This window comes from Notolabrus celidotus, chromosome 10 (assembly GCF_009762535.1).
Source record: "Notolabrus celidotus isolate fNotCel1 chromosome 10, fNotCel1.pri, whole genome shotgun sequence".
NCBI classification, from domain to species: domain Eukaryota; kingdom Metazoa; phylum Chordata; class Actinopteri; order Labriformes; family Labridae; genus Notolabrus; species Notolabrus celidotus.
Genome location: NC_048281.1, coordinates 11702993 through 11726745, shown reverse-complemented (window position 1 = coordinate 11726745; position 23753 = coordinate 11702993). Strand labels below are relative to the sequence as shown.

At 45.5% G+C, this 23753-nt stretch overlaps 3 protein-coding genes across 3 annotated transcripts; 2 read left to right on the top strand and 1 right to left on the bottom strand.

The window, feature by feature from the left end:
- The first annotated feature begins 141 nt into the window (after positions 1-141).
- Positions 142-5204, top strand: cnot11 (CCR4-NOT transcription complex, subunit 11). Its single transcript, XM_034693951.1, has 7 exons — positions 142-841; positions 3169-3333; positions 3470-3622; positions 3863-4065; positions 4196-4398; positions 4484-4580; positions 4830-5204. Exons 1-7 carry the CDS (start codon positions 523-525, stop codon positions 5025-5027), a joined length of 1338 nt encoding a protein of 445 aa, XP_034549842.1. The 5' UTR covers positions 142-522; the 3' UTR covers positions 5028-5204.
- A 775-nt stretch (positions 5205-5979) lies between these two features.
- lcp1 (lymphocyte cytosolic protein 1 (L-plastin)) lies at positions 5980-18521 on the bottom strand. Its single transcript, XM_034693949.1, has 17 exons — positions 18503-18521; positions 15873-15972; positions 12286-12367; positions 11706-11854; positions 11251-11374; positions 10527-10659; positions 10216-10297; positions 9970-10135; positions 9230-9372; positions 8756-8851; positions 8435-8630; positions 8170-8248; positions 7951-8065; positions 7663-7796; positions 7462-7582; positions 6961-7085; positions 5980-6511 (listed from the first exon to the last, which is right to left on the bottom strand). The coding sequence occupies exons 3-17, from the start codon at positions 12350-12352 to the stop codon at positions 6379-6381; spliced, it is 1863 nt and encodes a 620-aa protein (XP_034549840.1). The 5' UTR covers positions 12353-12367; positions 15873-15972; positions 18503-18521; the 3' UTR covers positions 5980-6378.
- LOC117820234 (GDP-Man:Man(3)GlcNAc(2)-PP-Dol alpha-1,2-mannosyltransferase-like) lies at positions 18257-23535 on the top strand. Its single transcript, XM_034693950.1, has 6 exons — positions 18257-18391; positions 18551-18772; positions 21026-21228; positions 21350-21518; positions 21665-22326; positions 22506-23535. Exons 1-6 carry the CDS (start codon positions 18315-18317, stop codon positions 22787-22789), a joined length of 1617 nt encoding a protein of 538 aa, XP_034549841.1. The 5' UTR covers positions 18257-18314; the 3' UTR covers positions 22790-23535.
- Positions 23536-23753: the final 218 nt, after the last annotated feature.

The following is a 23753-nucleotide window of genomic DNA, read 5'->3' as shown; positions in this document are numbered from 1 at the left end:
TAAAGGTTTCTTTTTTTTTTTTTAATGTAAAGATAAACAAGTTTCACCAACATGTATTAAAGTGTAGTCATGTTCTTGTGGGGAACGCACACGTCATAACACGGAACTACCTTACCCAGAATGCATTTCGACTTTGGGGTCAAATCAGAATTTAAACGGCTACAGCCCCGGATCTGTTTTCAAACTAACAGACAGACTCTTCAACAGACTGGATTATTCTGCTCTCTCGTCCTGTGACTGGTCTGTGGGGACTGTGTAGATGTTCCCTGGTCTTCAGAGTGGATTTAATCAGAGGACTGGTTCTCTTTATGACATGATTTTACCGGTTTTTGTCAGTTAGCGCTGCTAAGCTAAGCTAACTCGTTGCTAGCTCGTGTGATGACGTTCTGACTGCAGCTCGTTCGCGCTCTCCTTCAAACATGAATTAAAGTCACATTTCCACCACAGAAAGGATTATGTTGTTGTGTTAGCTGAGTAAAGACAGTTTGATATCAGTCCTGAGAGCCACACCCCGCGGACAGCATGACTCTGGCTCCGAAGGAACTGTCCAACCTGCTGAGCATCATCTCTGAGGAGGCGTGCACCAACACCTTCGAGAGCCTCTCCACACACTTCCATCACTACTTCGGGAAAGCGGAGCACTTCCGGGTGGGCTCGGTGCTGGTGATGCTCCTGCAGCAGCCGGACCTGCTGCCCAGCTCCCCGCAGAGACTCACGGCCCTCTACCTGCTGTGGGAGATGTACCGCACCGAGCCGCTGGCTGCGAACCCGTTCGCCGCCGTGTTCGCTCACCTGCTGAACCCCTCACCAGCCGGGGAGGAGCAGGAGAAGGTGCTCTCAGGTACGACTGAAAACAAGGCTCAACACATGCTCAACTTTATCAACATGCCTTGCAATAAAACCTAAAAGTCAGTGACTAGTCTCTTTAAAATGTTGCTTTACCTGCTGCAGGAAGTTTCACCTGTTTGTAGAGGCAGGTGAGTGACTGTAGGATCAAGTCCAGGTTCTGAAACTGAAACAGGCTGGAGACTAGGTCGATCAGTTCTCAGCCTTTTTCAATCCTCCATAACTGTCTGGCTGCCGTTCAAGACTGGATGTCTTTAAATTTCCTCCATATAAATCCATATATGACAGAAATACTGTCAATCAGACCCGACACCTTCACCACTGCAGTTCAACAGTCTATTAGCCCATTAAAACTAAATATAAAACCCACTGCAATAAACCTAGGAATCACTTTCGACCATCATATCTCCAAACTCATCTAATCCTGTTTCCTGCAGCTCCGCAATATCGCCAAAATTAGATCAATGCTTTCTCTTTCCGACCTCGACACATTAGCTCATACTTTCATTTTCTCCAGTTTAGATTATTTCTATTCCCTTTACACCTGCATAAGTCAATCATCTCTACACTGCTTACAGTTAATCCAAAATTCAGCTGCCAGATTACTAACTCACACCAGCCGTCAGTCCCATATCACCCCTGTTCTAGCATCACTCAACTGGCTTCCTGTTAAATTCAGAATTCATTTCAAGATCCTTCTAACCACATACAAAGCTCTGCACGGTCTTGCCCCCAGTTACAACTCCAAACTCCTCATTCCTTATTCCACCCCTCGTCCAATCAGATCATCTAAGCTCGGCCTTGTATCCATCCCCGGCTCTAACTATAAAACAAAAGGTGACCGTGCTTTTTTCCATCTACGCCTCTCCTGGAATTTGCTCCCTCAAGCCATCAGGTCTGCTGAGTCTGTTGACAGCTTTAAGAAATTACTCAAAGCACATTTGTATTCATCAGCCTTAATAGAACCTCCCATCTAACCTCTACTGTTGTCTGTCTATTGCTTTGTTTGTCTGATTATCTCTGCATATGTAGTTTGTTTTTATCTTGCTTGTTTTTATTGTTTTGTGCCTGGGAAGCACTTTGTAACTGAGTTTTAAAAGTGCTAGATAAATACATTTTTACTTACTATATAGCGTGAAATCCCAACAAATGTTCTCCTCTGACTCTTTCCAAACAGACCAGGTCTAGACCATACTCTCTGTTCTATTATTTAAAAAGACCCAACATCAATACCGGATAAGATCCAGTCCCATCTTACAGACAGGTCTGATCTCATCTTAATCCACTATGAGCAGAGCACTTTGCAGCATTTAGCAAGTTACAGTGGCAAGGACAAACTTCCTTTAACAGGGAGAAACCTCCAGCAGGACCAGACTCATGTTAGACACACGTCTACTGAGACCGTGTTGGAGAGAGAGATAGAGGGAGATGAAGAGAGAGAGAGAAGATAGTGGTGAGGCGAATAGTAGTAGTTGTAGCGGCTGGAGTCTGGCACGTCCACAGCAGCAGAGATCCAGAGGAACCTACAAGACAAGGGAGCTCAGGGTCTCCAGAAAGGTCTACGGTCTGCAAACATGCTCTTAGTTTGTTGTGATGAACCGTTACACTACTTTTAAATGTTATGGAAGAAGCGATGAAGAGGTCAAACTACAGTTGACTGATTGACTCAGTTAAATACTGAGTTGTAGCTCTGTCCTGGAGGACTATCAGTTTGCAGTTTTCATTACAATTACATCAAACTAATGTGCATTGAGTTTATTTGCACTGGGTCCGATTCTGCAGACTGTTGGTTCTCTGAGGTAAAATGTGCATTAAAACACTTTTCACTTAAACTTTGGGACACAACTTAATTCAACTAGTGATCAACAGTATTTGCACCCTGATCTAAAATAGGCTCTGCACGTGATGTCATGCTTAAAATTGAGTCTTCAAACACCTTTATTTGTTTGAGTGTCAAATATTCTCCTTTTCTTCATGAAGTCTGGATCATCACCTTCACAGCTGCTCCTCCTCCTCTGAAACTCTGTCCTCAGACACATTCAAACCTTAAAGCTATCTAAAACACATTTCATACAAACATGCAGCCCAAACTGCTTCACTGAGGATCAGTGTTAAGAGACATTGTGGACAGTCGATGCGACTTTCAAGAGTTAAAAATAAAAAAATTACAAACGCAAACATGTCATCAATAAAAGTTAAAAAGCAGAGATGAAGCTGTTTTCAGAACATTTATTTTATTTTAAACCTTTTAGTATCTGTGACCCGTCTTTGAGTCCCCTCATAAATCTGTCAGTAACCCGTGTCCTCTCGTCCTCCCTCCAGGTTTCCTTCCTCCCATCACGCAGCCGGAGAAGTTCTTCCTGTCTCAGCTGATGTTGGCTCCGCCCAGAGATCTGTTCAAGAAGACGCCCCGACAGGTCTCCTGCATGGACGTGGGCAACATGCCGCAGTCTATAGACATCAGCGGACTGCAGCTGGCCTTAGCAGGTACACACATTAATACACGCACCCATACAAACACTAACACACACCAACACATGCCAGAGATAACTACTGACAGGTGGAAGGTGTGAACACGCTGATGACCCTGATGTTGTTTTCTTTGTTTGCGTGTGTCATACAGAGCGACAGTCGGAGCTGCCCACTCAGAGCAAAGCCAGCTTCCCCAGCATCCTGAACGACCCTGATCCAGACTCGTCAAACTCAGGGTTCGACAGCTCGGTGGCCAATCAGATCATAGAGTCTCTGGTCACAGGGCCCCGCCCACCTCTGGAGAGTGAGTGTGTTTCTCTGTTTACATGGTTCAATATAAGGAAATGCTTCAGTTCATGCTCATGTTGCTATAATCACCAAATAGGCCTGAGTGTGATCTGCACCCAGAAACTAAGCGAGTCATGAGAGTTAACTCCTTCAGATCTGTCTGCTGGTTAGATGGTACTTGAAAGCATCGTCTGCTCTGTATGTGTCCTAACATCCCCCCCATCTCCTCTATCTCTCTCTCTTGCTCTCCTCTCAGGTCACTTCCGGCCAGAGTTCATCCGACCGCCGCCTCCTCTGCACGTGTGCGAGGACGAGCTGGCGTGGCTGAACCCTACGGAGCCGGATCACAGCGTGCAGTGGGACCGCTCCATGTGTGTGAAGAACAGCACAGGAGTGGAAATCAAACGTATCATGTCCAAGGCCTTCAAGAGCCCGCTGTCGGCCCAGCAGCAGTCACAGGTGAGAGCGCAGGACGGTTTGATCCTTCAGCTCTGATTCTGTAGAAGTGATGAAGAGACATTAAACTCTCTGAGCTCTGAGTCCTCCTCAGTGCAGGATCCAGAGATAACTAACCTCTGTGTGTCTGCAGCTGCTGGCTGAGCTGGAGAGGGACCCGAAGCTGGTCTACCACATCGGTCTGTCCCCGGCGAAGCTCCCTGACCTGGTGGAGAACAACCCTCTGGTGGCCATCGAGATGCTGCTGAAGCTGATGCAGAGCAGCCAGATCACAGAGTACTTCTCCGTGCTCGTCAACATGGACATGTCTCTGCACTCCATGGAGGTCGTCAATAGGTGGGGGACGATCTCATTCAGTCTTAGAGCTGGTTGGACACAGAGTCATCGGAGCAGCTGAATGATTGTCTCCTCTCCTCTTCAGGTTGACTACAGCTGTTGATCTTCCTCCAGAGTTCATCCACCTCTACATCTCCAACTGTATCTCCACCTGTGAGCAGATCAAAGACAAGTACATGCAGGTATGTCTTTACGTCTTCTCTGTAGCAGGAACAGTACGGTGAGGACTGAAGAGATGCATCTTCAAACTAATCTCAGGGAATATTTCATCATGTTAGTCTGTCTCAGTTTACAGCAAGTCTGCAAAACTAAAGAACACAGTTCCTCAGTTCATCCTGCAGAGGGCGCCGTGCAGGAACATTCAGGCCTCATGCAGACTTGTATAATCACTCAGATGTAGTTCCTGACTTGAGTCTCTCTCTCTATCTCAGAACCGTCTGGTGCGCCTGGTCTGCGTCTTCCTCCAGTCCCTGATCAGGAACAAGATTATCAACGTTCAGGACCTCTTCATCGAGGTCCAGGCCTTCTGCATCGAGTTCAGCCGGATCCGCGAAGCCGCTGGACTCTTCCGCCTCCTCAAGACCCTGGACACCGGAGAAAACCCGGTCGAAGCCAAACCCGCCAAATAACCCTCCTCACAGAGACACTGCACTGAGAGCCAGATCTGCACACAGGGACGTGGTCTGACTCAGGCCTCAGGTCCCTGATGGGCCCAGAAACTGGTGCAGAGTGACCGCTTTGTAAATATGTAGTGATGATACCTTCAGACTTTACCTCTGATCTCCTCTCAGTCTGCAGTCCCCCCCCCCCCCCCCCCCCCCCCCCCCCCCTCTCTCTCTCTCTCTATCAATTATGACTAACTCTGTCTTCTCCTCCGCCCTCTCTCCTTTTGAAATTAAATCTTTTTCTCGGACTAAACGTGTCTTTGGTTTCACGTACATTCTTTAATTTCACGTCCTGCATGCACAGCTCCACAGAATCCCCCTCAGATGTCCTTCATTTCTGCTCTTGTCGTTGTTTTAACTTCTTCACAGTTTGCTTTACTCAGAGAGATCACCAGCACACACTGAACACAGCCGTAAATAAGATCCTCTTTGTGCCTCTGTAGAACTGAGAGTCTGAAATAAAGAAAACCTGTTTTTTATTTGAAATATTAAATCAGATTTGTCCTCAGCAGGCTGAGGAGGCTGCTGAAGTGTCATAGGTTCAGGGAGGTGTGTTTAGTTCATGCATCAAATCTGGAGCTGCAGCCAGGCGATGGTTTGCTGTCCTTTGAGTCTGGACTGGAAAGCTACGTCTGGTTTTCATGTTTGATCCTTCAAATCCTGGATCTCTCTGAACTCAGGTTAAACAGAGTTTGTGTCCTGAAAATGATCTAAATGAGGAGGTAGAGCTGAGAACGTTTGCAGAGAATGATGGTCCGGCTTCTGTTGGAGCCGAGGGGCCCGAATTGAGTGAGATCCTCTGAGGGTAGAACACTTACTGTGGACATGAACCTCATAAAACCACACCTGAACTGTCCCTTTAAAATGAGGTGATTCATTGATATCTCTCTCCACACACACTCCATCAAATCAGACGTTTAATACAAAAATCTGTTTATTTGTTGTTTGTCATAATCATCAGGAGGACCAGACAGAGGATAGAGTAAATAAACAAAAGCAGCTCTGCAGAGAAAAACATACAACTCTCCTCTTCAGCTGCTGCAGGTTACTGATTATAAAATCTGAGATTATTGTTTTTTAATTTGTGAAAGTGAAACGGCAGAGCGTTTGTAACAGAAGCATCAGTCACAGGCTGCAGAGGATGAGTACAAAGTATTGTTCTTTATTTGCATCTACACATCTCTGATTTAAAAACATCTGTACCCTGTGAAAAACATCCAGCATATTTCAGATTATCATCACAGATTATTCTCTCTTCTTTTAAAGTCCCGTTTAAATTCAGCTTCCAGTTTGTCCCCATGACGGAGCTGCGTCTCTACGCTCTCTTCATGCCGCGCGCCATCAGGCAGGCGAACACCGTCATCACCATCTTTGGTTTGACCTCCACCAGGTCCTCAGGCAGGGCGTACACCCGGGCCCCGATCTTTCTCGCCATGGAGATGGCGTACCTGGCGACGAAGAGGAGCACACGGTGAGGGAGAGACGTTTAACATTGTCGGGATGAGCAGGGATGAGTTGTTGAATAAAACCAGTCACAGGTTCTCTTTATGAGTGTCATAAAACCTTTGACTTTAACAGCTAATAGAGGAAACAACTACAGAGATCATGAAGGATGAGATCTGCTGTAAATAAACATCATTAATGTGTACCAAAAAAAAAACGGTTCTTTAAAAAGTCAATAGAGAAAAACTTTATTGTGAAAATAGATATGTTTAATATGATATAAAATAACATTAATATAATATATTATGAATGTAGAAAGTAAATAATTGAAATAAATAATATTATATAATTAATTAATTAGCATTAATGATATAATATAAATGCATGAATGAATAAATAAATATAAATATAGTATAATAAAAAGTAATATAATATAGTATAAACATATACGTACTTTGCGTTGTTGAGTTTCTCCTCCTCGGTCATGTCTTCGGTCTTCAGCAGATCGTATCTTATTGATCCGGGCTGGATCGCATCGATCAGGTCTAGAACCGGCATGCTGCTGCTGATAGACCCATCCTGAACACACACACACACACACACACACACACACACACACACACACACACACACACACACACACACACACACACACACACACACACACACACACACACTGAATCTCTGCAACTACACTAATGCATTTTCCTCCTATCTGCTTAAACCTTTGCAATAAACTGAGATCATGATTCCAAATATTTCAACATTTTAAGAAACTAATAAACACATTGTATAGAAAAGAGTTCAAATAAGGAGAGAAGACGATCATGATCTCTGTGTCTGTATAATGAAGTGACATAAACCTCTGAAAACACAGAAAGGGTTCATTAGTTTAACTTTAGCTTCAGTCTATTAAAAATGAGGACTAATGTTTGAATCTTAGTGACTGAGGAACCTTGAAGCTGGAGATCTTTGGTTTCCCAGCATGAGTCAGCGTGTCGTTGACCCAGCCCACGATGGTGTCGTCTATCACTTTCTGTCCGTCCCCGAGGTCCTCCAGGATGTTCAGGGTGTACCTGAGGGACGGAGGACCAGTATTTAGAGTCAGGCACACAGTCATGATGTTTAAAGCACACTGAGAATCCTCGCTCATTACCTCCTCATCAGCTGCCACAGCAGAGCGAGGGTGAGGGTTCGATTCCCGGCGTTCAGGTCCTGACCCGCAATGCCCACCAAAGAGAACTTGGCCTCCTTCTTCCCCAGCTCCACGGCGTAGTTACAGTTCTCCAGCTAAAAGAGGAAGTTCAAACTTCAGACTTGAGGTCAAATGAGATGACTTCAGCCTCACTCTGAGCGCTATGTTCATGATGGAGGGATGAAACAACGAGGAACAGACGCACTGGTCCGTCCTAACAGAACCATTCTGCTGGTTCAGCTCTCTCACCTTCTTCATGTTGCTGCCCAGTTTAGGATACGGAGGTGTGTTGACTTTGTCCCAATTCACGGGGACTTTGATCTTCTCGTACAGCTGGAAGATCACCAGAGCGTCGTCGATGTCTCTGAAACACACACAGACTCATAATTATTAAAGGCACAAAGCTTGACACACGAGGAGCTTCTTTATAGACACCATCACAGAGGAGAGAAGTGTGAGTTTTCTTACGCGTAGAGGTGGTTGACTCGAGGGTTCACTCCCAGAGAGTTCATCCAGTTCCTGAACGTCCTCTCCTCTCTGGTTTCACCTGCAGAATAAAAACACCTGATCAGAGTCTCTGCAGGACTGAGCGGGAGGGATGTGGAGTTATCGTCTGACTCTTAGACTCCTGTCAGGAGCTCTGCAGAATAACTCCTCTCTGACCCTGACCCTGACACTGACCCTGACCCTGATCCTTACCCTGACTCTTAGGACATGTCCGTGGTGATCTCACCTTCGATGGAGCTCCAGTCGATGTCCTGGTTCTCGGGTTTCTTCAGAGCCGGGTATTTGTTGAACAGGTTGGCCATAAAGGCCAGATTCAATTTGGGGTTTCCTCGCACCACGTCTGTGGGCATGACGAACTGCCTGCAGCCGAGCCGGTCTGCCTGATCCAGCATGCACTCGGCACGCTTCAGGTCCTCCTTCTCCTGCAGGGACACGGACGAGGAGGACGACATCAGAACATGAGAACCAAAAACATCCTTCAATATATAAAACTGCGTCTTTTCTTTGAGCTAACTGGAGTTCTGGTTTCTGGACTCAGGTCTCTCACCCTGATCCCGGACATGTCGATGGCAATGGGGGGGATTCCCTCCTCGTCTCCTTTGGGTGCGACCTGGTTCAGGAGATTGTAGTACGCCTTGGAGTCCTGAAACACAGACGTTAAAGGTTCAGGGATGTTTTCTCACGAGTGAGCTGCAGACTGAAGACTTCAAACATGTGAAGTCTGAGTCTTTAGTCTTTGAAACGAGACGAACACACAGACACAGTGTGCTGGTTCAGGTGTCTCAGAGAGAAATGAGGAAGAATCCGTTTTTAAGAAACCATGAAGGAGAACGGACTCTGAGCTGAACCTTTATCTGTATTTATAGAGAAGAAACGTCTGCAGGTTCAGCTCATCACAAGTTATCAAAAGAGTCTGTAAATAAACCTGTGTGTGTGTGTGTGTGTGTGTGTGTGTGTGTGTGTGTGTGTGTGTGTGTGTGTGTGTGTGTGTGTGTGTGTGTGTGTGTGTGTGTGTGCTCACCTTGATGTCAGAGCTGAAGTTGTTGATCTTGGCACAGCCGGCCTCCTCCAGGTGATAGTTAGCCCACCTGAGCAGCAGCTCCTCGGGAGAGAGCTTCATCAGATCCTCCAGACTCTCTCCGTCACGCAGCAGAGCGATGAGAGCTACACACACACACACACACACACACACACACACACACACACACACACACACACACACACACACACACACACACACACACACACACACACACACACAAAGCATTAATACCACACACTGACTGTCCACATTTTGGGAAATACTATTATTAATTTAAAGTATCATTCGATTAGCTACTTAGCTTGGCTTAGCTTAGCTTAGCTTAGCATAAAGACTGGAAACAGGGGGAACAGCTAGCCTAACTTTATTAAATCAAAACGTACAAACATCTCTTTTAAACATCTTTCAGTCGTGTCAGCTTCAGTTTTTCAGCTTCTTCATCATCTTCTGGACGGAGGCACGCTAGCTGTTCCCCCTGTTTCTAGTCTTTATGCTAAGCTAGGCTAATTGGATACTATATTTAACTTCATATTTATTCCACATGGTCTGATATTTGTGATTTAACTCTCAGTAATAGAGCATAAGAGCACTTTAATCTGTGGCTCTCGTTCTGGGGAGACACTCGAGCTCTCTTATCATTGGATCATATGAAAAAGGGGGCGTGTCTTATTAGTATCTCTCTTTATACTTGAGCATTTACAGGAAATGTATTCACACACCTTCGTTCTTGCTGAGCTCGATGTCTGCGAACAGTCCGATCTTGATGACCTGCCACAGCAGACCCAGGACCAGGTGCTGCCTTCCCTCCTTCAGGTCCTCAGCACCGATGTTCACCACATGGCAGCCGATGGCGGAGGCCGAGTTCAGAGCCAGGTTCAGATTCTCCTGTGAGACAGAGGAGCAGGATGCAGGATGAAACAAGGAGAACTGAGCATGCTCAGAGTGTGAAGGAGGTGCTGACTCACCTGGATGGTGAACGGTGTGAGCTTCTTCTTGTTGATGGTCCTCTCGTCGATGGTGTCGGGGACAGACAGGTTGATCATCTTACTGACGGGTGAGAGCATGAGGACTGTTATCAGACAGGTACAGAGTTTAATGTAACATCATGATTGACAGCTCTGTGGACCAATGAGGCTCCTGCAGCGCTATGGTTTGTTTCAGGTCCAACAGTCAGGCCGCATCACCGTGTTCTTAAAGACTGGATTTATAAAGAGAGACCAACATCTTCAGCTGGTCTCAGAGGCTGGAACAAACAAGGTTTAGAGTCTGAGCGTACCAGAGGACGATCCCGTCTCCCATCGCAGTAAACAGGTCGTTGCTGGATGGATCCATGGGCAGGACATGCTGACAGTCTGGATCCTTCTCCAGAGCTTTGTTGATCCAGTTCACGAAGGCCACCTTCTCCTCCTCTGCAGACCGGAGAAAAACCAACATCAGATCACACAGATCAGCTCTCTTTAAGTAAATTGATCCACAACTTTAACACATTGTTATCCCTGAGACACAGATACAGATGAATGACCTCTGTTTACCTGTTACATCAGACCAAACAGAGACACAATCAGACGGCTCATTTAACAGTTTGTCATCCTCTAAAATAAGGAGGTGTGTGTTCCTCTTCAGGGTCCAAGCTAATCTTTGTCATCCCTCTGAGATGTTTGATTTTCAGTCAGCAGAAAAACAAACATCTATCAAGGCCATCAACAACAATAATATAAGAGACACTATGATAACAATAATACAAATAATAATAAAATAATAAAACATATTATTATTATCATTATTATAAAATAACAATAATATTAATAATTATAATGTTAATTATCAGAATACATAATAATAATATAATAATAGCATATATTATATCATTATTATTATAATTATAAACTTAGAGTAACATTCAATAATTCACTAATACTACTACTTATAATATTCTGATTAAAATAAGTAGTAGTATAATAATAAAATGATAATAATAATAATAAAATATCCAGTCAGACCTGAGTATGAGTGCTGAGTTCCTGACTGCTCTGAGGTTCCCGCCACGTTACAGATCCCCTCTTTCTTATTGATCGCCTTCCTGAACGTCTTCGCCACATCCGTGCTCTTCAGCCCGTGGGCGATCTTCAGGACGAGAACACAGAGAGAGAGATAGAGAGTAATATCCCATCATGCCTCATTTCCCATCATGCTTTGTGTTGGACTGAGCGTGTGGTTTGTGGAGCTTGTTGTTGATGTTGTAAACATGAAGCTGTTACTTAATGTTCGTGTTGTGACACCAGAGAGAGTTGCTTCATGTGGTTTCATTCTGTGATCGTCTACTTCTACTGAACATGAAGTATTTTTCAGTTCATGCATAATACAGTCTGCAAATTTGTCCTGGGATGTAACTTCTAAAGAACACGAACATTAAAAAAGTACTGTGTGTCTGTCTGTGTGACCTGTGAAAACTCACCTGAGTGAACTCTTCAAAGGTGAGCTGGTCGCTGGTCTTGGTCAGTTCCTGGACGATCTCTCTGATCCTGTAGCCCGGCAGCGGCAGGTTAGCGGCTTTGAACAGGTCTGTGAGCTCGGCCTTACTGATGAACCCGTTTTTATCGACATCTGGAGGAGGAGGAGGAGGGGTCAAAGGTCACACACTAATGAAAACACTAGTTTAACGCAAATAAAGACTTTTGATGCCATTTGATCAGATGCAACCTCTGGTATCCCACAAAGAGACCTGAGTGGAAGTTTACAAAAAACGCAGTTCCTCCAGTGTCCACTAGAGGCTGTCCCCAAAAGTGAGTAAATCCCCATAGAGCCCCATGTTAAAATGTTTACAGCCTGGAACAAAAACAGTTTGGGTCTCTGTCGGCATGTGTCATAGACAGTGGGTTTGATTTGTACTGAGGCCCCTTTAAATAATCAGAACTGATGCATTATGGGTCTTTGTTTTCAGGCGGTCTGTAGTTACCCTCCCGTCTCGGTTCCTTTGTTGCTGCTTCCTGATTCAAACTCAAGAGGAACTCACAAACCCCCACAGCATCTCTTACCGATCTTGGTGAAAGCTTCTCTGAGGTCCTCCAGCTCCTCTGTAGCGATTGGCGTGCCGGCGGCCATGTTGGAATCCTAAATCTGACAGAGAATAAAACACAGAGTCCTAGAGTTAGATTATAATCCTGTGAGGACCGAGCGGCTCTGCAGACTGTCGGGCACAGCAGAGAAGGAGGAACTTGATGGTGACTTCTGATTTCGCTCTGTGATGCAAACTGCTCACAGTTCTCACTTCTGCCCGCCTGACTTCCTGCCTCTGCTCCACTTCCTGCCTGACAGCAAGCCGTTACTCTGCGTCTCTCTGCTGAGTGAAATAAGATCTGATCACCTGCAGGCCCCACAGGTGATCTGAGCCCTGCTGCTGGGTCAGCTCTGCAGACTCATCGTCTCACTGTTAGAGGACTCAGGTTGTTTGAACAAGTAAAACTGATGCAGAACATTTTTAGTCACATTTCATTGCACACATTCTTCTATGAAGTTAAAATCTTGTGCTTAAATTACCCATAATGCTCTACTATTCACATTTTGAAGGGACATTTGGAGGGCTTTGCTGGCTTGTTGCCAAACCCAACACAAAATGATTTGTGTCTTTGGAAACTTAACTGAAAGTTTGTCATTTTGGAGCTAATTCTCTTCTTCATGGTCACCTGTTTAACATTCTGTAGCAGCCAGTTAGCTTAGCTTAGCATAAAGACTTGAAGCATGGTAACAGCTAGCCTTGCTCTGTCAAAGGTCAGAGAAAAGTAGACGTGATGTGAAAATCAGGGAGCTTAAAGTTGGTCGTTGTTTCACCCTGTGTCCTGTCCTAATGCTCAGATAAGCTAACTGAGTAAAGCTAATGGTAATCAACATGTGTTTTAACTAAATGGATGAAGAGGAATGAAGTTCAAAACTGAATGAAGTAAGAGACGACTGCTCATCACCTCCCTCTCTCCTCTCTTCTCTCCTGAAAGTGGAGGAAGATGGAGAGGCAGAGTGTACAGACAAACCTGGAGGGTGAGGTGGAGCTCAAACAGTCTTCCTGCCCTGCCTCACTTGTCTTCTCTCTAACACCTCTCTTCTTACTCTTCTCTCTCTCATCCCTCCTTAGAGCGAGGGAGTAGGGGAGAGGTAGAGCGTACAGCGTCTCTCTTCTTCTGTATCCTGGTGTGTGAGTGTAGCAGGAGATGAGAGCCAGCATGGAGGAGGTGGTTCAGTGACACCTGAGCTACCTGCTGAGCCTCCCCGATGTGATGACACATTGGTCACTTGATAACCCGGTGGCTCTTACTCCTCATCTCTCCTCACCTTCACTGAGAGCTTGTTCTTTAACCATTGTGTTTATTAATAAACAGAGCCACAGCCCTAATGATGTCACTGATGATGTCACTGTTATCTTGTTTTCTCCTCCACACAAATGAACAACCGAAGAACGAAAAATCTGCAGACGAGGAAGAGTGAAGTAACTCTAAGTGTGAACACATGACCCGTTTATTTCAGTCTGATGATTCATTCAGGGTGAGATTCCTTTTTTGGCAGATTTGAATGTTAACACACACACACACACACACACACACACACACACACACACACACACACACACACACACACGCACGCACGCACGCACACACACACACACACAGAACAGAATGTCGTTTGACTCCATATTTTTAGACGAGTAAATCATCTTGAATAAACACATTTGTTTCCTTTGCTGATGCTTAATGAGACGTGTCACTCTCAGACCTTCAACAGATCAGACTCAACTTGATCAATGTCGGAAGTGAGGAAATATTTATATATATCCCCATGACTATACTGATTAAACAACAACAGCAAGCCAGGAACGAGCTGATCAGACGTCAAATTAAATAACTCCACAGAAAGGAGAACAGAATAGAACGGAATGGAACACATCAAAGAAGAATAGAACGGAATGGAACACATCAAAGGAGACACCAGGAACAACCTGATCACACGTCATATCAAATCACTCCACAGAAAGTAGTCCGTCTCATCCCCCCTCTGCCTCTTGACACAGTAGTAAAAACGTGGGTGTGGTCTCAGGCTAGTCTTGAGAGTGGGGAAATAATGACAGTTAGTGGGAGACATTTGACTCATTTACGTATTAGAGTCCTGACTGGGTGAGCAGGTACACTATCTGTTATTTATGTCACAAGGTCCTTTTTAACATTTTTTGAAACTATCAAAGTTTTGTATTTTGCTTTTGAGGGATAAAGAGGTCTATTTTAATGTCACAGCAGCCTGAAAGTTAAACCACAAACTACCATATCCTCAGTCTGAACGTGTTTGAAGCTGCTCAGTGAGAGTTAGCTGAAGCGGTTAGATAAACTTTGTACAACATAAAGATCAAATTTCCTTGAAAGCTGTCTGAAAAGGTTCAAACTGAAGTAAAGTTTATCTAAAACGGTTACAGAGTTCAGTAAAACGGTTACAGAGTTCAGTAATTCAGTGAACGCCCCCTCTGAACCTCCATCTTCATAACTCTGACCGACTGATCTGAAGGTTTCTGCAGCATCACATGGATCTGACGTCCTGAACAGGAACAGATCATCCTCTCTTTGTCAAAACATTTCACCTCTTCAGAAATCTTTTCCTCCTTCAATAAATAAAGTCTGACAGAGAGATCCTGAGATCAGTTTCAGTCAATCATCTCGTCCTTTTTCATTTTTTCTGTTGAAGTGAAGCTGACCGCAAACTTCCTCTTCAGCTCGCTGCAGAGGTTTATCTTCTTCCTCTTGCTGCAGGCCTCACTCTGCCTCAAACGGCTCTGTGCTTCAACTTTCAAATGATTTTAATCCAACATTGTGAAATTAAAGGACTTGATTTACAAAGTCAGTTTCGAGTTTTAGTGTTTGTGCCCCTGCAGAAAGAGTTTGTGAGCAAAGAGTGTCCTGCAGTGACGCATGGTTGAGTTTGGATCAGATAAATGTGCAGAAACGTAAGAATAAAAACACATTTCTGTTGACTTCTCCGTTCTTTCTGCAGCACGCCTCTCACAGTGAAGGTCTAACATCCCGTTCTGCATGAAACTGAGAAGCTAACGATCGAGCTAACCTGATCCTCACACGAGTCATGTCGAGGTTTGAATAAGAAAAATATAAAAACTTTGTCTCAAGAAAGTTCAAACATCTTTTATTCTGGTCTCTTTAGTTTCTGCAGCATGTCCGTCACATGACGCTCTAAAGTTCCTGTTTTCATGTGTTTGTTCATAAAGTTTGGAAACTTTGAGTGAAATCTGACTCGCAGCACGACAGGTCAGGAAACAATATGTGCAAAACATGAGATTACAGAGTATCATATTGTCTACTTCTCTGTTGTTCCTCCAGCATTTCAGCATTCAAAATGTTAACTTCCTGTTTTCAGTTTGTTTTTGAGCAAAACCAGGTCTGCAGAGAAGAGAGGTTGGGTTCTGGATCGAGAGAACGTTCAGAAATATGTGCATAGATTCCACATGTTCAGTCCTCCTCTCTACTCTTTCACAACAAAATAAGAAAGAAATCCTCTGAGGTGTCTCTGATCCTGCAGTGCTGCCTTCACAGACTCACCTGTGTGGATCAGAGTCCTGATGATGGTGTATATTTACCTGAGAGGTGGGTCAGGATGCTGGGGGTCTCTGGGTGTGGAGGAGTCCTGTGCCGGCTCGTCTGTCTACAGCTCTGAGTTGAAGCACAGGAGGGCGACCGCTATTCAAATGCATGAGGAAGGAAGTGACACACCACGCTTCAGAAACAGGAATGAAACGTTTTGTCTTTATATGGTGATGCACGCCAAACTCAAGCCCACATGAAGCCTGCACCAGGTTTCAGATATGAGTTTCAGCATCTCAGAGTTCACATCAGGACTGATCTTAAGGGTCAGAGGTCACAAGACTTAATATCACGAGCCCACTCTGAGGTGTTTGTGAAAGCTCTGATTTTCTGTGAGGAGGCCTTTCTGCAGGTTTTGAATCTGACAGTCAGAGAGAGAGAGAGAGAGAGAGAGAGAGAGAGACACAGAGAGAGAGACAGAGAGACAGAGACAGAGACAGAGAGAGACAGTAATACTCGTGAGAAATGACAATCATAGAAGTGTTGAGTCAGCATGTCTGTCAGGTCAGATCAGAGGAATAAAAACTCTCCTCTGGGTTGTAATGGAATAAAAATGGACGTTAAGATTTTCAGCAAAGTTTCAAATACTGAAAAAATCTGCTAAACTCAATAATTCTGTAAATTCACTCAGCTACTTTCAGCTGCAGCTTTATATTTATATTTAAAATGTTTTAGTTCAGTAAAATAAGGATTCCAAACTAGAACAAGAAAACTTAGAGAGTGCAGAGTCACAGGATCTTAGTCTATAAGATGTTATCAGGTTGAATAAAACATGCAGATATGATTGAGCTACTTATTGCGGAAGATGATTAGGGACACTGACATTTATTTTTATTGGAGTTAAGGCCAGTAAAAAAAAAAGTAAATAATTTTAAATATCTGAATTTAGTCTCAGAATTCTGGAGCAGGACTAAAAATATATTACTGTATATTTTTTGTGGCCCTTATCCATCTCTCATTTCAGCCTCTGTGTGAAAGGCCTAATTTCAGCTACTGTCTCAGCATTCTAGAACCCAGCATTCTATCTAGAACCCAGCATTCTAGAACTCAGCATTCTAGAATAGAGCATTCCAGAACTCAGCATTCCAGAACATAGCATTCCAGAACTCAGCATTCCAGAACAGAGCATTCCAGAACTCAGCATTCTAGAACAGAGCATTTCAGAACTCAGCATTCTAGAACAGAGCATTTCAGAACTCAGCATTCTAGAACAGAGCATTTCAGAACTCAACATTCTAGAACATAGCATTCCAGAACTCAGCAATCTAGAACAGAGCATTCCAGAACTCAGCAATCTAGAACAGAGCATTTCAGAACTCAGCATTCTAGAACAGAGCATTCCAGAACTCAGCATTCCAGAACTCAGCATTCCAGAACTCAGCATTCCAGAACTCAGCATTCCAGAACTCAGCATTCCAGAACATAGCATTCCAGAACCCAGCATTCTATCTAGAACCCAGCATTACAGAACCCAACATACCAGAACTAAGCATTCTAGAACAGAACATTCTAGAACCTAGCATTCTAGAGCCTAGCATTCTATCTAGAACTAAGAACTCCAGAACTCAGTATTCTAGAACCCAGCATTCCAGAACCCGGCATTCCAGAACCCGGCATTCTAGAACCCAGCACTCTAGAACCCGGCACTCTAGAACCCGGCACTCTAGAACCCAGCATTCAAAAACTCAGCATTCAAGAACTCAGCATTCCAGAACTCAGCATTCTAGAACCCGGCATTTTAGAACCTGGCATTCCAGAAGCCTCCCCTCTGCAGTAAATATTATATACTAGTGATCATTAATTGAAGGCAACTTCAAAAGTAAACAAGCCAGCAGGTGAAACTGTTAGTGACGGTTAGACTTAAACAGAATCCTGCAGGAGCTGAAACATATAACCTGTCCTGCTGCCTGTGAGGCAAAGGAATAAATGTATGGACATAGAGGAGATAATAGATCATTTATAAAAGTTTTTAACTCACATCATTCCTTTTTTAAAATGTATTGTCCAATATTTCACAACCTCTTATGTCACCAGATCTTGGATACATTTGTCATCAAAATGAGGCAAAAGGACTCAGACAGTTCTTCCATAACTGAGTCCACAGTTTAAGGTTAATGATTTATTAACTTTAACAATATATATTTTATAAACTAAGTATTTAAATTAAGTTAAACCGTACATATATTAGCTTTGATCTAATAATAAAACATAAACATTAAATCCTTTTATCATTTGATTTATTTACTCTGTTTGTGTTTGTAATAACCTAAACGTGTCGTAGTTTATGACGTAATAAAGAAATAAATCAGCAAATAAACAAATAAAAGTCACGTGGTAATGACGTGGAGGTAAACAAACGCTCAGCCAATCAGAGGGCGGCAGCGCAGTCAGCTGACATACACTTCCGGTGTAGTGACGTCCACTGCTGTGTTGTCAAAATGGAGGGACACGGGCACCATCATCATCATCATCATCATAATCACAACTTCTCTCTGTGTTTCTGTGACCTCATGAGGTCAGTGATGTCACAGCTCGTTTATCTAACGGAGAGTCACGCGTGGGTTTAATGACGTCACGAGCGTGGTTCTGTTAGCTAACGTTAGCTTAGCAGGGAGCTGCAGATTACCGCTTCTTGTTGAGTCCATGTTGTCATGATGTTACTCCTCCTCCTCAGGTTGTTGTGGTCTCTGGTGGTGCCTTGCGTCTACCTCAGCCTGGTCCTGACCCTGTTCCTGCTGCTGCTTCTGCTGGGGGTACGCGTGTGGCTGCAGGGCCGCAGGAAGGCCCGCCGGGATCAGGACTCCGGCCCCGCGGTGGCCTTCTTCCATCCGTACTGCAACGCTGGAGGAGGCGGGGAGAGGGTCCTGTGGTGCTCCCTGAGGGCCCTCATGCACAGGTACAGGACTCGTCTGTCTGTCTGTCTAACTGTCTGTCTAGCTCTCTATCTGACTATCTGTCTAGCTATCTGACTATCTGTCTCTCTCTCTCTCTGCCTGTCTCTCTCTCTCTCTGCCTGCCTGTCTGCTTGTCTTCCTGCCTGTCTCTCTCTATCTCTGCCTGCCTGACTGTCTCTCTGCCTGTCTCTCTCTGTCTGCCTGTCTGCTTGTCTTCCTGCATATCTCTCTCTATCTGCCTGCCTGTCTCTCTATCTGATTGTCTGCCTGCCTGTCTCTCAGTCTGCCTGCCTGTCTCTCTATCTGTCTGTCTGCCTGCCTGTCTCTCAGTCTGCCTGCCTGTCTCTCAGTCTGCCTGCCTGTCTCTCTATCTGATTGTCTGCCTGCCTGTCTCTCAGTCTGCCTGCCTGTCTCTCTATCTGACTGCCTGCCTGTCTATCTGTCTGTCTGTCTGCCTGCCTGTCTCTCAGTCTGCCTGCCTGTCTCTCAGTCTGCCTGCCTGCCTGTCTCTCTATCTGACTGCCTGCCTGTTTCTCTGTCTGTCTGCCTGCCTGTCTCTCAGTCTGCCTGCCTGTCTCTCAGTCTGCCTGCCTGTCTCTCTATCTGACTGCCTGCCTGTCTCTCTATCTGACTGCCTGCCTGTCTCTCTGCCTGTCTCTCTCTCTGTCTGCCTGCCTCTCTCTCTGCCTGTCTGTCTCTCTGTCTATCTGCCTGCCTGCCTGTCTCTCTCTCTGCCTATCTCTCTCTCTGTCTGCCTGTCTGTCTCTCTCTCTGTCTGCCTGTCTGTCTCTCTCTCTGTCTGCCTGCCTGCCTGTCTCTCAGTCTGCTTGCCTGCCTATCTATCTCTCTGTCTGCCTGTCTGCCCTCCTGTCTGTCTGTCTCCACCTCCGGTTTAGAATCAGAGTTAAAGCTCAGTCCTTTAAAGATGACTCTAACTGTTCCTGTGTGTCGGTGTTAGAACGAGAGGGATATATTAATTTACTCCTTAATTCTGTTAATTATTTCCAAGCATGGCACTCACTCCCCTGGGTGATGCTACATTTTGGTGAAATAACAATATGAACCAACAGAAGAGAATCCGGTTCATCTTGATCCTGACCTCAGCTCAGGGTAGTGGTCTTAGATGAGCTCAAAGCAGAATGTTACCTGGATGCTGACGTAGTTCAAACCTGACATGAAACAAGTTGCTGTGGGGCTCATGGAGATGAGGGAAGGCTTGGATGTTCCTTGATGTTCCCTGAAATCAAATCCATCTCTGTTATGTGTTTCAATCAATACAATAATTTTTCCCATAGGCCTACATTTATTTTCAGTAGCAATATTTCACAGACCCCTCCTGAAATCAGTGGTTAATATGTTCATGAATGTGAGATGGATCTTGTGACTGAAGCAGAAGACTCGTGCTGTTAGGTCAACACAACAACCTCTGGATTACAGAAACCTTTTGTAACCAGTAGAGTGATAACACCGGCTCTGTTCATTGATTCAGGTTCTTATTGATTCTTGATTCTGATTCCATTAATTATTTATTTACTTTATTGTTTGGACATTAAGGCTCTCTAAAGTGAGCTGTCAGCTGTGGACACTTCTCTTCTTCTTCATTTATACACACAAACATCACTCTGTCTTTAAAGGACGGATCGACAAGAAGAAGAACAAACAGTGCTCTGCAGGGACTGATCGCAAGAACGAGTATCTCACATGTTCGCTCTGGACGAGATTCATTTACCTCGGTATAGACGTGAGCTGAGGCCGGGGTGTTTTGTGAACATGAGACTGCAGCACATCCAACACAGAGCGTCCCTTTAAATTCATACGGTGTTGAAATAAATGTTTCATCATATCAGACGTGCTTCCTCTCCTGAATGAAGTCTGCTGTGTCGTCTGATCGTCTCACTTTGACGTTGTTCTGTGTCACAAATAACTAAATGTTAAGACATCGAAACAGATACTGAGATAAGTTCAACTTCTGTGGACTGTAAAGGTCTCACTGTAAGACGTGTGTCGCTGTCAGGAACTGAGAAGCTGAACTGAAAGTCTTGAGCCTTATCAACACTATGATCCGAGTTCCTACCTGAAACAGCGTCTTGGTGTGTCTGTGAAAGATCAGCTCTGTAAAAAATAGTGAAGTAAAGAGTCTGCAGCGTGAGGAAGGACATGCATTCAGTGTTTGTTAAGGTGTAACTTTACTCCATAGGACTCAGTAATGCAGCATAAACACGTATCCCTCCTGTCCTCCTCCTCCTCCTCCTCAGGTACCCCAGCTTCTCCTTCGTGGTGTACACGGGCGATCAGGGAGTGACGGGTGAGCAGATTCTGGAGGGAGCCCGACAGCGTTTCAACATCACACTGTCTCGACCAATCACCTTCATCTTCCTGCGTCACCGCTCGCTGGTGGAGGCGGGGTCTTACCCTCACTTCACCCTGCTGGGTCAGAGCGCCGGGTCCATGTTCCTCGGTGAGAGCACGACCGGTCTGAGAGCATGATGGGTTCACAAAGGGTTAACACATCCACTGAACTATATGTTTGTGTGTGTGTGTGTGTGTGTGTGTGTGTGTGTGTGTGTGTGTGTGTGTAGGCTGGGAAGCCCTCACGTCCTTTGTCCCCGACCTGTACCTGGACTCGATGGGTTACGCCTTCACTCTGCCGATCTTCCGTTACCTGGGAGGATGTAAGGTGTCGAGCTACGTCCACTATCCCACCGTCAGCACCGACATGCTGTCAGTGGTGAGAGAGAGGAACCCGAGGTAACACTCACACACACACTCACACACACTCACACACACTCACACTCACACACACACACACACACTCACACACACACACACACACACTCACACACACAGTGGTTTCAGAGGTGGCGCTCTCTCACTCCGTCCCGTCTTGACTCTAGGTTCAACAACGCAGACTTCATCTCCAGGAACCCTGTGCTGAGTGCGGTGAAGGTGGTGTATTACTGCTGCTTCGCCCTGCTGTATGGGCTGGCTGGCTCCTGCAGTGATGTCATCATGGTGAACTCCACCTGGACGCTGGGTCACATCCTGGCTCTTTGGCGCTCCCCGAACCGCACCAGCATCGTGTACCCCCCCTGCGATGTCAGAGCCTTCCTAGAGGTACCGCTGGAGGAGGAGGACGAGGAGGAAGAGGAGGAGGAGGGCTGGGAGGAGCTGGGGCGGGATATTGGGAGTGGAGAGGAAGAGGAGGGAGGAGGAGGAAGAGGGGACAGGAAGTGCCATACCATTGTGTCTGTTGGGCAGTTCAGGCCAGAGAAAGATCACCGCCTGCAGATTCGGGCGTTTTGCAAACTGTTGGACAGGATGGACAGGAAGGGGGCAGGGCCTGGGGGGCGGGAGTCTCTGCGTCTGGTGCTGATTGGAGGATGCAGGAACCAGGAGGATGAGGAGCGGGTGCTGATGCTGCGAGGACTCTGCGAGGAGCTTGGCGTGTCGGACCGCGTAGACTTCAAACTCAACGTCCCCTACGAGGAGCTGAAAAAGGAGCTGGTGGAGGCCACGATCGGACTGCACACCATGTGGAACGAACACTTCGGCATCGGTGAGGACAAGCACGCACGCACGCACGCACGCACGCACGCACGCACGCACGCACGCACGCACGCACGCACGCACGCACGCACGCACGCACGCACGCACGCACGCACGCACGCACGCACGCACGCTGTTATAAGTTTGATGAAGCTGGTCTCTCATGTTCGTGTCTCTCTGTGGTTGAAGGTGTGGTGGAGTGTATGGCTGCAGGAACCATCGTCCTCGCTCATAAGTCCGGTGGTCCAAAGCTGGACATCGTGGTCCCTTTCGAGGACGCACAGACCGGCTTCCTGGCCGACAGTGAGGATAGCTACGCCTCCGCCATGGAGACCATCCTGGCTCTGTCTCCATCAGACCGTCTGGAGATGAGACGAAGCGCCCGACGCTCTGTGGAGAGATTCTCAGACCAGGAGTTTGACGCAAGCTTCCTCTCCGCCACGGAGACTCTGATGACGGGACTGGAGCGATGAGGATGACCAGAGAGAGTCCACCAGGGACTAGGACTTTGATGATCCAATTTGTGTTATTATTAGAGCTGCACAGAGGTAGAGGTGAGGCAGAGAGGCTCATATTAATGTCTCAGACGAGCTTCTGGAGTCTGACACTGCAATGATCTTAATTTGATTCAGAGAGCCGAGGCCGTCCTCCTCTCACTGCGATGAATAATCAGAAACTAAATATAACTCTGCATGTCACTCATGAGTTTGGTTTTCACATTAAAGACAAAAGAGGGGACAGAAACAGACACACAGAGCTCTCAGCCGGTCTGTGGCTGACACACAGGAGGACACGTAGCACAGTTCTTAAGTTCTCCTGTAAAGATGTTAAACTAACTGAATCCATTCCAAACAGAGACGCTGATCCGTCTCCTGAAGTGAGGTTTATCAAGTCAATAGTTAAGCTGTGTGATTATTCGTAGTTGTGTTGTTATAATGATGTCAGACTGATTCCTGAATCCATGTTTGAAGTTAAATGAAGACTTTTAGAAGCTTTGGGGAAAGAAAAAGACCAAATGTTTATTTTATGTTCTTGTTGTGTCACTTCCTATTTGTGATGAGGTCCAGGCATGGAACTAAGTTGGTGTGTAACATATGAAAAAAACCTTTATTTTGAAAGAGTATTTAAATCTGTCGAGTGGAGAGGCCGGCTGTGTGTGTTTCACTGAGCAAATTAAATGACACTTTAACAAGTCTGCAATAAAAACAATCATAAATCACTTTGAGTCAAGTCGTGTTGTGTGCCACCCTGTGGACAGAAACAGAGTTACAGGTCAGCGGTTTATTACAGAGCACTTTCTGTTTCAGCTGAAGCAGCAGGAAGGAGATTAACACTGAGGTATTGTGTGTGTTAACTCTAAAGGTGAGTTCAGACCGAACAGGAAGCAAAGAGTTTGAATGTGATTGAAGTCTGTCTTTTCATCAACGGGGAAGCAAA

Bases quoted from the DNA above. Each gene is read 5' to 3' on its own strand.
- cnot11 (XM_034693951.1), top strand. From the start codon at position 523: ATGACTCTGGCTCCGAAGGAACTGTCCAACCTGCTGAGCATCATCTCT. The intron at 842-3,168 runs GTACGACTGAAA...TCCTCCCTCCAG, and splicing joins GCAGGAGAAGGTGCTCTCAG to GTTTCCTTCCTCCCATCACG. The intron at 3,623-3,862 runs GTGAGTGTGTTT...CTCTCCTCTCAG, and splicing joins GCCCCGCCCACCTCTGGAGA to GTCACTTCCGGCCAGAGTTC.
- lcp1 (XM_034693949.1), bottom strand. From the start codon at position 12,352: ATGGCCGCCGGCACGCCAATCGCTACAGAGGAGCTGGAGGACCTCAGA. The intron at 11,855-12,285 runs GTAAGAGATGCT...CTCCTCCTCCAG, and splicing joins AGAAGCTTTCACCAAGATCG to ATGTCGATAAAAACGGGTTC. The intron at 8,631-8,755 runs GTGAGAGACCTG...GTGTCCCTGCAG, and splicing joins TCGACATGTCCGGGATCAGG to GAGAAGGAGGACCTGAAGCG.
- LOC117820234 (XM_034693950.1), top strand. From the start codon at position 18,315: ATGGAGGGACACGGGCACCATCATCATCATCATCATCATAATCACAAC. The intron at 18,392-18,550 runs GTCAGTGATGTC...CCTCCTCCTCAG, and splicing joins TGTTTCTGTGACCTCATGAG to GTTGTTGTGGTCTCTGGTGG. The intron at 22,327-22,505 runs GTGAGGACAAGC...CTGTGGTTGAAG, and splicing joins GAACGAACACTTCGGCATCG to GTGTGGTGGAGTGTATGGCT.